The sequence below is a fragment of the Cricetulus griseus genome, chromosome 3, assembly GCF_003668045.3.
Source record: "Cricetulus griseus strain 17A/GY chromosome 3, alternate assembly CriGri-PICRH-1.0, whole genome shotgun sequence".
NCBI classification, from domain to species: Eukaryota; Metazoa; Chordata; class Mammalia; order Rodentia; family Cricetidae; genus Cricetulus; species Cricetulus griseus.
Window position 1 is genome coordinate 115,030,029 of NC_048596.1, and position 14,861 is coordinate 115,044,889.

General features: G+C 40.7%; 1 protein-coding gene across 1 annotated transcript in view; it reads right to left on the bottom strand.

Moving 5' to 3' along the window:
- The window catches only part of LOC100756612 (ADAMTS-like protein 3), a 297,381-nt gene that overhangs the window by 72,198 nt on the left and 210,322 nt on the right, over positions 1 to 14,861 (bottom strand). Inside the window, exons 17-19 of the mRNA XM_035441640.1 lie at positions 12,161 to 12,290; positions 404 to 596; positions 117 to 296 (exon numbers count right to left, since the gene is read on the bottom strand). Of these exons, the coding sequence (XP_035297531.1) occupies positions 117 to 296; positions 404 to 596; positions 12,161 to 12,290 (503 nt within the window). The remainder of the gene's footprint in view (positions 1 to 116; positions 297 to 403; positions 597 to 12,160; positions 12,291 to 14,861) is intronic.

Sequence of the window (14,861 nt, forward strand, 5' to 3'; positions counted from 1 at the left end):
CCATGCCCTGGCTATATGCCAGTTTCTCACTAGTGCAGGTCTGAACTTCTTCGGGAAATATTTAGCAGCTGAAACAAAGGAGGAGCAGAGAGGAAGGGGTTAAGAATGGCTCTTACCTTTGACCAGTCTCCAGCAGTCAGCTGTGGAGGGCAGTCTGTCCTGGCACAGGACTTATGAGATGATGCCTTGGGTCCTTGGCACAACTCATCTGACAAATTCAAAAAGCTTCCATCTGTTAGCAGCTGTCGACAGGTGACTCTCCGGTTCTGAGTTCCCCCACCACATGTCCTGGAACACTAAGAAAAGTGACTGTGAAGCAGTGGTCTTACTTTCTTTTGATGCAAAGCAGGGTTCCCACCATTGTCATAAGTAGAATGGGTCATGGGATGCCAGGCTTCTCTACCTGCTGCCACTCTTCAATATGCCAGCTAGGAGGGCAATCAAACTGATTGCATGCTTGTAAGGCATGAGGCTTGTCATCTCTGCATTCCTCCAGAGGGGCTGGAGAGTCCTCAGGATGTAGGCAGTATACATCTCGGGTCTGGATTCCAACACCACAGGTAGCTGAGCAGGGTCCCCAAGAGCCCACATGCCATCTGTATCAAAAGCCAGGTGGGGAAAAAGGCAAAAGCAACTGGGAAAAGGTGACCCTTCAAACGAGGCAAAACACAACAAGCACAGACCATCTCATGCTCATCTCAAGCCCCTCTGTAGACCTCTAGAAGAACAATTCTCAACCTGTGGGTCGTGGCCTCTTTGGGAGTCACATATCAAACATCCTGCATAGCAGATATTTATACCACAATTCATAACAGTAGCAAAATTACAGTTGTGAAGCACCAACAAAATCATTTTATTGTTGGGGGTCACCACTATGTAAGGAACTGTAAAAGGGTAACAGCATTAGGAAGGTTGAGAACCACTGCTCTAGATCTTATTACTCTGTACAGGCTTCACACTGTGGCATTGCCATGAATATATGATTAAAACACAGAAACACGACATTTACAGGGAAGAAATGCTAGGGAAGTGGTTAAAGGTTTCACTTGTTTGGGACGATCCTGAGTGACAGGGAGCAGATTGTTTCCCCCATCCTACCCTGCCACCACTATCCATCAAAAATAAAACCTTGACTTGCTTTTGAGACCCAAGGCAAAGATGATTTATAGAGGTGCCAAAGGAGGTTTTAAATGCTTACAAACACATTTCAGGAAGTCTTCGGGGCACCTGGATTCATTATTTGTAATATTCTTGAGAAAAATTCCTTTATGTTAGGATTGGATTTGCAGCATATATATAATGCGATTCCTTTCTAATAAGATCTTGGAAAAATCAAGTTTCCTCATGAAACAGCTGGAAAAATGAAAACTACAGCAGCTGCATTAGATTCATATTTCCAAGTCACTTCAGGAAGACTTGCAGTATACACCCCCACCCGAAGCTTACACACCCCATTTCCTGAAGTGCTGGGGAATGCCATTTTAAAACTCTTTGCCCATCTGATTAGTGAAATGTTGTTATGGTTATTTTACTTGTGGACATTTGATTTTTTTTAGGGAACACGAATTCTTAACTAGTTACCACAGAGGAATGAACAATTTAAAAATGCTTAAGACATATGTTAAAAAAGATGCTGGTTCCAGAGACTTTTGTAAGGAAAAAAATAAAAATAATGAACTTTACAAAGTGGAATAATGTCATACACATTTAAGTAGTGAGGGACAAACTTGTGGTGCAGCATTGCTAACCACATTGTTAAAGTGGACATACAGTAATTACACACAGTACATGGACTGATTGTGTGTGTGTGTGTGTGTGTGTGTGTGTGTGTGTGTGTGTGTGTGTGTATGTGTGTGTGTGTGTGTTTGATTGTATTGTTGAACCAAAAGCCTCTCACACACCGGATAAGCACACAACCACCACTGAGGTCTGAGTAAAAGTATTTTTGGTTTTTGTATTTTTCTGACTTTTATTACATTCATCAGAGAAGGCATTCATCACCAGGCAAGTTCACTCAAAAATAAAAACCATACATATTTAAAAGTAATCTTCAATTTTCTCATTTCTCAGTTTCTATAATAAACATGTTTACTTTTCTATGATGAAAATGAAAAAGAAACAGTAGCACTCATGACAAGGTACAAAGAACAAAAATTGTATTTATGAAAGAAAGTTTGCTAGTGAAGAACTAACAATCAAAGCGTAACAGTAGAATAAGAAGCAGGTTGGAATGTCCATGTGTTAAAGGTTTGGGCCCCAGCTTGGTTCTATTAACAGGTTTCAGAACCTTTGAGGGTTGGGGTCCAGTGGGAAGCTTTAGGTCCTGGGGGCATGTCTTGGGAGGGGTGGTGGGACTCCAGCCCCTTGCCCTCCCTTTCTTTTACCACTGTGAGGTCATTTGGCTTCTCCTACCATATTCTCCTAGCATGATGCACTGAGCCCTCACAGGGCCAAAGCAATGGTGCCTATCAATGTAGGACTTCTAGACTGCGTATCAAAATAAACATCTTCTTTTAGCAAGGCAGTTGCTTCTGATATTTATTAAATTGTTGGAATAATGCACATGTACCATGAGCTTCTAGGTACAGAAAAAATGGATTTCTATTTAATGATTTATTTGGAAATATCTTTGAAATAGGTTTCCAGGAAACAGCAAAATGTTCATTCAAGAAAAGGACTAGACTCTATTAGGTTAGCCATGGAATCCCTACAATGGTTCAAGGAATAGTGAATCCTGTTTAATTTTCCAAAGTAACAAAATAGAATTGAAATGAATATTTTAATGGTTACTATGAAGTTTACAAAAACCCGGGGACAAAGACTCAGAAGGAAAAGAATTCTACATTTGAATATCTATTCTAAGTCCTGCATAAAATCACAACTGCATAGAAGCATCTTAGATATTTGTGTTCCACCAAGATTTACATGTTGAAGCACCGTCTTCCAAATGTCTGCTATGAGGCCTTTCAGAAGTAATTAGTTAGGGTGAGGGTAGTCACAAGGTACCTCTCTCCCCACCATCTGCAGACACTGGGAGAAATCCAGGATCAAAAGGCCAGGCAGAGAGTGTTCTCCATAAACCAGACCCTACAGGGCTTTCACCTTTCACTTCCTAGCCAAAGGGAAAATAAAGCTCTATTTTTAAAGTCACCTTCACAATGGTACTTTGTTCTTATAGCCTGAGATCACTAATATAGTAAGTTTTCTGACCAAACTGAAAGCGAGTTAGACAAGACCTAAATATATCTAAAGCATGCAATAGTCTTCTAAACTACCCAGGAGCATATATGATTTCACACAGAGAAAAATGTCTGGGAAATTATATATAAAAATAGTAATAGAAAGAATTGTAGTTAGTATTTTAAAATGCAGATTAGTAAAAAACGAAACTTCAAAACGTGTAGCATACACCTAAAACTGATTAGAAGAAAATCAATAGCTTTAAACACATATTTAAAAAATAATGATTGACTTTAAAAATCTTAGTATCTACTTCAAGACGTTAAAAAAAGCAACTAAAGGGAAAAAGTAGAAGGAGAAAGAAAGAAAGAAAGGAAGGAAGGAAGGAAGAAAGAAAGAAAGAAAGAAAGAAAGAAAGAAAGGGGATGGCAGAAATGGATAAGCTGGAAGATAAAAACATCTGTTTCTTCAAAAGTCTAATCAAATTAACATGTCTTTGAGAAAGCCTAAAGGAAGAGCACAAATCACCGATGCTGGGAATTTAAAAGACAATCTTGAAAATAGAAGTCATTAAAATGAATGTAAGTTTGTAGTGACATTTGTCAATAAATTTGAAAATGACAACCCTACTGCTTTAGTATTTCAAATGCTGGGTGGTATCCCAGACACACACCATCATACTAGGCTTGTCTGTTTTAAGGTTGTCAAAAGGGCCTTCCCTCTCACAAGAGAAGTCTATCCTTTCAGAGACAAAACTAATACATCCAAGTTTATGGGATGGCTATTTAGTTTTCATAATTTTGAATTTTCATTAAAGTAGATTCTGGCTTTGCATGGGTTCTCCATTTTATTCCTTACCCTCATGGTGTCCTGGGGCTTATCAACTTGATAGGCAAAAACTATTAAGTCAAGGAGTCTAGGTTGCTGGGCTTGGCAACTGCACCCATACAAGCTCTGACTTTAATACTGGATCAACATTCTAGACTGCACATTAACTTGTTTTTAGCTCAGGCTTTCCTTTACTCCTTATAAGCCTGGTCTATATTTCAAGTTGTTCTGCACACTTAAAGGGATTTTGTCTTGTTTTGAAGACAAGTTCTCATTCTGTAGTTCAGGCTGGCCTCAAACTCACAATCCACTCCCCCAAGTGCTGCAATTGCAGGTGTGAATCCCCATGGCCAACTCAGACCTTCACTATAAAATTCTGCCTCCATGTTGTCTCAGGTCATGAACAAATGTAAACAAGGTCTTTGCCACAAAGTCATAGAGTCCTCACTCTCATTTGTAACTTCAAGAGCATAGACTTTAGGGTTCATTCTGACTTGCAGTTTCAGGGGTTTGAGTTCATGGTCTTTGGTGCTATTGCTTCTGGGATGGTGGTGAGAGAGAGCATTGTGTCCATAGGAGCACATACATAGTAGAAGCTGCTTGCTCTCAGTAGACAGGAAGTGGTGAGGGCCAACATTTCTTCCATAACTTATCCTTGTTTCACTGACTTTTTGTTTCTAGTGTTCTAATTGTTTCTTTGCAACATTCAACCATTCTTACTCCATTTCTTCCTATTTCTGTTTCATAACTTCCAGTTATGTATATGGGTACCATTAATTTCTGTCTCCAAAGATGCTAATAACCTCAGTTTTTTTCAGCTTTTTTGGTGTGTGTTTTAATTTCCCCTGGAGTAAGTTCATCTTGCAAATATTGAATCTGTTTACTATTTTCATCAGTACTGGATGTCTTTCTTTTTGGGCTTTGCAATTTCAACTTTTAGGTGCAATTTTAAGGAAGTATAGTATTCTCTATTTCTTTCTCTCTTCTACTGTCCTTCCCTTCCTGTTTTCCTTTCTCTGTCAAACAGGAACTGAACTCTCATCTGCTATAACTACATCGAACCTCTAGTGAGCAAAGAGGCTCCAAGGGCCAGATTTCTCATCATATCATACTCTAGTCCTTTGCAAGCTTGTATAGCTGTTCTCATGGATTTGCTGTTGGTATATCATTTTAATTTCTCTCTACACCAGCCATCTGTATTTGGAGTAAACCATGAGACACCAATACTATTTTAACTGGAAGTTTATCAATTAGATTATCACTGATCATATCTAAGTTTCTGTAGCTTTGGGCATGAGAAAAGTCACAAACTGCTCACACACACACACACACACACACACACACACACACACACACACACACACACACACACAATATTTTGTTGGCAATATGACTATATAATTAATTAATTTAGGAGGTGGTCTGTTTCACTCTTAAAACAAGTTGGCTTAAACTTGTAAACATTATTGGGAATGACTTCAGCCTGATTATCTTTCAAAAGTTATGTAACTAGAAAAACCAATTATAGCCCCAAGGGATGGGAGATGGAACTATTTTTACCCTGGTAGGGGGTAGCAGTTTCTTATCAGCTGACAACAAACTATATATGTGTGTATGTATGTATATGATATATATTAATTCAAGAAATGAGTAACAGGTTGGTGCAAAAACACATCACTCTTGCCTGTTGCTCCTATGCTCCCTCCAATGAGTCACTGACTCCTGATAGAGAAGAAGGCAGTCTTCAGACTAGTGGGACCATTATGTAACCCTGCATGTTTCTATAAACTTCTGGCTCTCTCCTGGAAAAGGCAACTCTGAAAAATAGCAGACTTGTAGCAGTTACAGGACAGTCCAGGGGGAGCAACCTCACAAGAGCAAATAAGCATACACCCCGCCCCTTGGAAACCCCAGGCTAATACATCAAGTGCATTTGCCTTAGGGTAAATACAGGTCCGCCGACTGTTCACCCCAGTCTCAGTGGTAAGTTTTACCCTGGGGTGAGATTTTACTGCTATTGCCCTTGGAGTCGGTAAATATTTATATGGAAAATATTATGCATCCCCCTGTCCCTGTTATTTCTACACCACTGATCTCTAGAACCTAAAACATTTTTGTAAACCTACCTTTATTTTGGCATGGAACCTTTGCCTCCCCTGGGTTTTCTCCAACATAACTCTCCATCTTTGAAAAGGTTATTAAAGTTGCAACTTTGAAACGAGGGACAATATTTTCTTTTGTATAAAAACAGACTCTTAATTTTGCAGAGTGGCCAAAGTATATTGTCTGCCCCATTCTTTCCAGCTTGGAAGCTCTGACATGTGTTGCTGAGGACAGGGAAAGTGAGAGCTCTGGCTAGGGTGGTGAGGAAGGCAGGGGCAGTGTGCATGTCGGCCGATAAGGGGACAAACCAGCAAACTTTGCTCAGCAACCTTAAGAAACATTTTCCAGATTTCCTCAAGTCTTGCTGTGGTTCAGAGGTCAAATGAAGGAGGACACTATAAGCTAAACTCATGCTGTTTTTATCTCCTGGATGGTTCTGGGCAAAGGTTGTCATTCTTAGAACTTGACCAAATCTTACATTTTTCACCCCACAGATAGTGCCCAGATTTCAACGTCTTGATCTAATGAGTTTTTCTCCTTGGCCATGGTGAGGATGTGACACTCATTCAGCACACACTGTACTTCTTGACTTTGAATGTTCCTTTGGGCCAGTGAGAGGCCATCTGATACTCTTGATGCTGAGTGGGGACTCTGAGCTGCAGATCCTTGAGCCCAATGATCACAAGGGAAAAGAAGGGATGCTGAGATGGACAGTGCTACTATACTCGGATGGCTAGCAGGTTCCAGTTAGGATGTTTTCAACTTATTGAGTGACGGTTTGAAAGGAATCAACTGCACTTTAAGCTGAGGAGCATCAGACTCACAGGAGGCCACGAATCAACGCAAGATGTGAGCAAAATGCACCTTGAAGCCATCAGCCCCAATCAAAGATTGCACAGGGCTGAGTGTGTAGCTTAGGGGAAGTCTTGCCTGGCATTTATAAGGTCCTGGGTTCCATCCCCAGCACCACAGAAGAAAGAAATAACAATATTGGTGATCAAGGGACTTCAGTAATCCTAACTATTTCCTTCTGATACTGTTCATTTTCAGATCAAGGAACTAGTCTCAGAGATTCCCTCATTCATATCCCCAAGAAACAGAAATGCTGGAGTGGAGATCCATCCTCTATTCCCATCCATTTCCATTTCTCTTGGGACCATCCAAAGTTCCTCTTCCTGAAGAGTCTGAGGTCAGTTTCCTATTTACAGTCTATTGACCTTCACATTGCCAATGAGAAATGAGTCAGTGATTCCTTTTAAAGAGGAGAATTAACTAATGTCCTGGTCCATAAAGACGCTGGGTCCAGGACTCAGTATGAGCAAAGGCCCAGAGCTCACGAGTGAGCACAAGCATGCATGGGTCACAGTAATAGAGTGTGGCTCCAAAGCAAGTTCCTCAGGGGAATGTGAGTGTGAGAGTGTGTGTTAGTTCAAGTGGTGTGTGTGTGTGTGTGTGTGTGTGTGTGTGTGTGTGTGTGTGTGTGTTTAGGGTAGTTGTCATAGAAAATGTAATTCAAGAGTTAGAATTAGGATCACAAAGATTTTTTGGGCTATCATGAGTTGCATTGCAATCCTCCCAAATTCTGAAATTACATGATTTCTAAATCTGTAACTGAGAATTTATTTACAAATAGTTTTTTGCAATTGGTTAGGTTAAGGAAGTGGTTATTAGAGCGGCCCTAGACAACCTGAGGGTGTGTTATGGAAAGAAGTCTGGACAGAGGCACGCTGAGGAAAAGCTCTACAAAACTACGGGGAGAACACTCTTGACAAGCCACAGAATGCTGGAGTCCATGAGCACAGAGAAGGGCCTGGAAATGATTCTCCTCCAGCCCTCAGAAGGGACCAGTGCTGCTGACTCTGTGGTTTTGGACTTTGTGTCTCCAGATCTGTGAGATGATAAATTTCAGTTCTTCCTGCCACTTAGTCTACTGTGCTTTGTTAAGGCCACCCCAGGAATCTAACTCTCTGCCAAATAAATAAAGTGAACACACACACACACACACACACACACACACACACACACACACACACACATTTTTTAAATAGAGTGAAGAATTTTAACAATGTTCTGGGACCTCCATCCATCCTGCCATAGTGTAAATCACCCTCATGGGATGCGCCTTCAGGCTATGGAACACTCTGCTTTACCCAGTCTTATTGGTGCCTGGTCTACTTTCCCCAGCATCATCCCTTTCAGTGTCCTGGAGAGCACAGGGCCCTGATAAAAACTAGCTTTAAGGTGCATGCCTTCATTCCCAGCACTTGGGAGGCAGAGGCAGAGGCAGGTGGATCTCTATGAATTCAAAACTAGCCTGGTCTACAGAGTTCCAGGACAGCCAAGACTATGAAGAGAAATCCTGTCTTGAAAAACAAAACAAAAACAAAAACAAAACAAACAAAAAGGTAGCTTCGTGCCTATCTGGAATGACATTTGAATTTAGAGAGAAAGTACCCCAGTGTCTTGGGTTGTCTTTTCTCCTTTTGACTTGTCTCAGCTAATAGCTACGAGAAATTCATGCTTCATCATTCTGCAGTCACTATTTAAAATCTGTACAAATTCTAAACCATTTCTTTTATAGCAGGGAGGTGGTGTTGGCTAGTGTCGAGAAAGGAGATGGCAGGCAGAAAGGGCTGGAAACCAAGGGACCAACTCCGCCAGAAGCAGCTTCCTTTCTGTGGTTTGGAAAAGGCAGAGTTTGGACTAGATAGTATTTAATGAGAAATCTCCATTCTTGTGTTTGACTTTGTATCATGCAGTTTATTGACTGTGTGTTCTTGGGCAAGTTACCAACAACCTAAAAACCCATAATTCTGTTCTCATATTTGGAAACCAGGGTTATTTGTATGTCATATATTCATCACCACATTTTTAAATGGATATGAAGTTATTGACTAAGATAGGGAAATGTATGATATAGCACAGGCGGTAGTTACAAATTCATTCCTGTGCTTGACATGTTTAAAGTCCATAGAAGGATTCTGTACATGTTGTGCGACCCATAAGACTCCTATACTGAGCTCTGGTGCACAGATGAACACAGTGTGGAAAGGACTGCACTCTGAGCATTTCTGGAAAACACTACAGAGATGGAATTATCTGTATGGCTTCAGGATAGAAGCAGACTCAACTGAATTCATGAGGAATGACATTGGTGTCCAAACACAGTAAAAGGAATGGTGTACCCCTGGGTTCACAGAAAACCCCTGCTTTTACAAAAATATTTGATTCGGATTTCAGTATCAGAATGAGAAGAAAATTAAGGAACCCAGATAAGCTGACTGGTTCACTAAGGTTTGCCCTCTTAGTACCAAGTACTATTATGAGCAGATTCTTCCAATCAGATTCACATCCTACACTAACTCAAATAAAGTCATCCTTTGTACCCACATCAAGACAACCCCCTTTCCCAGAAGACACTGAAATCTATGATTGCCCAAGCCCCTCATATAAAATGGTTACATTTGTGTATACCTACAAGCCTTCCAATGTACTTACTCTCTGTTACCCATTGGACTTGGTACAATGTGAACACTGTGTAAAGAGTTGCTGTATAATACTATTTGGGGAATAGTGACAAGAAATAATGAGCCTGATGTTTTGGTTTGCTTTTTGTTGCTATGATGAACACTTTGGCCAAAAAGCAACTTAGGGAGGGTTTATTTCATCTTAACACTTTCTAGTCTCTCATAAAAGGAAGCCAGGGCAGGAATTCAAGGCAGGAATCTGGAATCATGAACTGAAGTAGAGACTTTGAAGGAGTATTGCTCATTCACTGGCTTGGTTCCAAGCTCATGATCAGCTACCAATTTCTTATAAAGCCCAAGCTCACCTTCCTAGGGATGGTGCTGCCCACAGTAGACTTGACCTTCCTATATCAATCAACAATTGAGAAAATGATCCACAGATGTCCTCACAGGCTAATCTGTTGAAGGCAGTTCCTCAACTGATGTTCCCCTTCCCCAAGTGGGTCTATCTGACAATAAGATTAGTTATCACACTTGGATATGTTTGAGACAGAAAAAACAAATTTTCACAGTGCTAGAGATCAAACATAAGGCCTTACATATGTTAGACCCTGACATAGCCCTCTATACTGAGTTATACTCCTGGGTCATTAGAACAATACTTTAGTTCACTATTGGTTTGAACCCTTGGACATAAAGAGCTGACTGTGCTTGATACTCATGGAAAGCTCTGAATGTAGCTAACAAAGTGGTTGTCCTGCGTGGCAGTGAGACCAAACTTTCCCTCCCATTTATATTGCCTATTCTGTAGTGAGTTTTCTAGTAATGGATTACCCTGAAGTGCAATCACCAAGACACGAATGTGAGGCAATGGGAAGAGACTTCCCTGTGCTGTTTCTGGGCCTTTGACTTTAACTGCATTATCCCATCTGAGTCCAGCAAGATAGCTCTGAGAGCAGCCAAGAAGTTCTTTGTATTTCTGATGGGTGCCAACAAAGTCAAAAACATAGGCATCAACAGGAAACACTGTCATCTCACTGCAGGTAAGGTTTTATAAAGCATGAGACACCTTTGAGCTGGCCTCCTCCTGAGACACTCCAGGACAAGGATCATGAAGGAAGGAAGCCCATGTCCAGACTACAGAGGGCCTGATGACCAGAGTGGCCCAACCTCCTTGATCTTCATTTTTATGCCCTCAAGGCTGGAAGGTTAACATCACAGCCAACATGCTTCACAAAAGCATCAAGAGAAGTCAAGCATAAATTGTTTCCTGAATGCTCATAAAACACACTTATGTTTTCTCTGGATGGCAGACAGGGGACACAATAACCTTCCTCCATCACTTAGAGTTCTAGACATAGCAAAACCTGACTTTGACAGTGAAGGCAGCTTATCAGGTGGACAAGGGGAGTTGTAATGGGCTCTCAATTTTGTGGTATCTAATTTTTATTAAAGCAGAAGAGTAGCTGACATAAGAAAGGTAAACAAAAGAAAAGGACAGCCAGGGCCAGACTGGGAAAGGTCTGTGTGACAAAGTAATGATGCTAAGTTATCATCGTCTGTAGCCAGCAACACCCGGGAAGAGAGAACTCGGGCAAGGAAGTAGATTAACTTTTAAGGTCAGTCTTTCAAATCAAAGAGACCATAACAAATCAACCTCAGCTATTCTGGGGTTATGGCATTTCAAGCTCCATAATCTGAGACCTAAGGCAAGATAGAAGTAAACATGTCCTTATATGCTTCTTTGTTGCTGTGATAAAACATTGACTGGGAGGAAAGGGTTTTTTGGTGTGTGTGTGTGTGTGTGTGTGTGTGTGTGTGTGCGTGTTGCTTGTTTGTCTTGCCTTTTGCTTTCAGCTTACTGTCCATCTTTGAAAGAAGCCAAGGCAGTAATTGAAGCAGAGGTCATGGAGGAACTGTCTTGTTCCCTGTGGCTTGCTCAGCTTGCTTTCTTATACAACCCAGCTTCCCAGGGGTCATACTGCCCACCCTGTGCTAGGTCTTTCCACATTAATCATTAATCAAGTAAATGAACCACAAACATGCTTATAGGCCAATCTGATGGAGGCAGTTCCTCAGTTCCAATGACCTCTTCCCATGTGATTCTAATTTGTGCCAAGTTGACAAAAACTAACCAGTACAGAATGGTAGCAGCATCTATCTGTGAGTTGTGACAAGCAGATCACTGAGTTATCCACAAATACAGTTGAAGCACCTGCTGAGGGCCCATGTGACCTCTCCTTCAGATGCTCTGTCATCAGAGGGAGAAGTTCCTTTGTGGAGATTAGGCAGAAGAAGTGAACACACTAGCTCATTTTTACAATAGCAGGCCAGTTTATGTCCACTGATGTTGATGCAAATGAAAGTCAGGCGTAAGAGGAATTCTGCATGGCTCAGTTGCCTGTGAGTGTACCCCAAAGAAACTGGGGCCACAGTGTAACTTGAGCAGACTAGAGCTCTGAGTGGGCTCAGTTGATCTACTTTGATGAGTTTGTGAGTCTCTGCACAGTGAGTTTCTCTCTGAAGGCAGCTGTTACTGTCACTACATCATTTCTATCCTAGCAGCATAAGGCAGCACATACCTGGGTGGGCAGGGTTCCGTGTTACAGGCCTGGCTCATTGCTGGAGGACGGTGAACCATGTCACAGAGGCTGTCATTGACGGTCTGCTGGGTCTGGATGTGTAAGCACACAGCAATGGCTTCTTGATGGCCTGAAAGGCAGAAAGAGAAATGACACATATACAGAACATCTCACCATGCAAAGAAGAAAACAGGATCTTGGGACTTTACATCACTAGGACATTGCCCTTTTGGCTGCATCCGAAGCCATCTTTGAGAAAAGCCCAAGACTCCAACCCTTGACACTCCTTTATTCACCTCTAGACTGTCCTTCTTCTCTCTCTGCCAAAATCTCATTAGCTGGAAACAATTAGGAGCAGCCAACACTCAGAATCAGCTGCTTCCCAAGGGAGTCTAGGTGTATGTCTGCAGTCAGGGTGTATCTTCCCATCACAGACAGCAGAAAACTTTACATGTTCTGCTAAAGAATATCGTTGTTTTTCTAGATCACCACCCATTGATAAATTCAGTTTGAATCATATAACTAGAAAGTGATTAGTGATGTTTTTTATTTGCAGAAATGCCCCCCATTGCACAAGCATGCAATGTGCTTTCACCAAATTCTACAACAACTCATGAGGCCATGTAAATGGAATTCATATCTCCATTTTACTTAGATAACAATAAGAAGTTTAGAGAGAAACTAAGACTGAAATGGTGGTAAAATAAAAAGTGAAGATTTGGCCTGGGGAGATGGCTCAGCTGCTAATGTGCTTGTTGCACAGGGTTGAGTGAGGACCAGAGTTTAAATCCCCAACCCAAATAAATGTTTGGTGGGTGTGGCCATTCATATGAATTCCAGCCTCAGAAGGCAGAGCACTGGGATCCCCACAGCAGGATGCCTGGGGAGACTAACTAAACCCATATCCATAAGCTCTGGGTTTGATTAAGAGACTCTGCTTCAGTGAGTAAAGTGGATGACTGATCAAAGATGATTCCTGACATCACTTAGGGCCTCTACATATACATCCACACATGTGAGCACAGACTTGTGGAAGAATGCATGTACACATGCACAACACACACACACACACACACACACACACACACACACACACACACACACACCTGAGAATGGAAAGATAAAAAAAATAGATAATTAGGTGGGGAAAAAACATGGAAGAATAAATTCCCTGCCTCTGGATTCAGTGGCCTCTGTCTTGAATTCTAGAATATGTCATGGCCTTCACATGTGGCAATTGTCCCTTGTATAAATGTGAACATCCATGGGCATATTTTCCCTTGGAGGCCAGACAGACAAATCTATGTGACTCCTAAAGCCAACACTCTTGATCAGTATTCTTTGTCTGTTGAGACAAAAATGAAAAATTATTGGAAACTTGGAATTGGGTGAAATGTAACTCAAACTTTTGATGAAAAATATCTAACGAAAACAGTGGCTGTTATTTGAAATACACAAATATATTCACTTTCATGTCGGATGCACATTCCGTTATGTTACAAGTTTGTGACCCTTTTTCTGAATGCCATGTTTCAATTCAACCATTTTACAGCATTTTGCAGAATGTAGTCTAGGCCAAAATACTTGTAAGATGGATATTTTCCTTGTTCAATTCTGATAAATCTTCTCCCACTGTCTTCATCTGCATTGTTATGCTCACTGCAATGGCCAGAGGCAGTCAGCAGGCATCCTTTTTGAGTGTTTGAAACAAGCTCTGACTACCCTCAAATACAAGAAGACATGGTTACAGCCCAGTAACTCTGACTTTTATTTCAAAATATCAAATCCCTTAGTAGCTTCATAGGAGAATGGATGCTCATTTCCTAATAGATTCTGATTTTTAAATATAAGAAAACTGCAGTCATATTTCAAATGCATTTCAACTTGTAACAAATTCTTTAGAAAACATATTCAGAATATTTTGAAATATTTTATGGATACTGACTGGGGGAAGATCTTAGAGAACCACTTGAAATCATTTGGATAGAATTTACAATACCCATGACATACTTTTTGCCAACAGAAAAAAAGTTAAAGAATCTACTAAGTAATTTGGAATATTTATTGCCATAGAATATATTTTCCAAAGGTGGCCACAAAATATTTCCTAGTCCACATTTTGATCCAGCAACATGGTTTTAACACTTCTTACTTCTGGAGGAGGTTTGATCAAATAGTTACTTTTAAAAAGGTAAAATTTAAAATTTATCAAAATAAGCTCATCTTATTCCTAACAAAATTCAGGTCACTACATTTACATGCCTAAAACATGTTAATTAATGTGTTCAGTGACATGTATATAATAAATTTCTTTTGTTCCATGAGAATATATCCCTCATACTTGATTTTTATAGCATTTTGATAAAAGTACCATTTCCTAATTATACACATGCGCGCGCGCGCACACACACACACACACACACACAGACAGAGAGAGAGAGAGAGAGAGAGAGAGAGAGAGAGAGAGAGAGAGAGAGAGTCATATGCCAAAGACAAGGAAACATTCAAAGAAATACGTTACTGGGTAATCTTTCATTGTTCAAACATAGTATCCTTGAACAAACAAGGCAGAAGTGACATCTCTACAAGATACCACATTATGGGCTCCTCATCATGTATGTTATGGCACCTGGTCACATCAGTATGCACATGCTTATAAAAAATACACTCAAAGTCTTCATCAAGAAATAAATAAACCAAT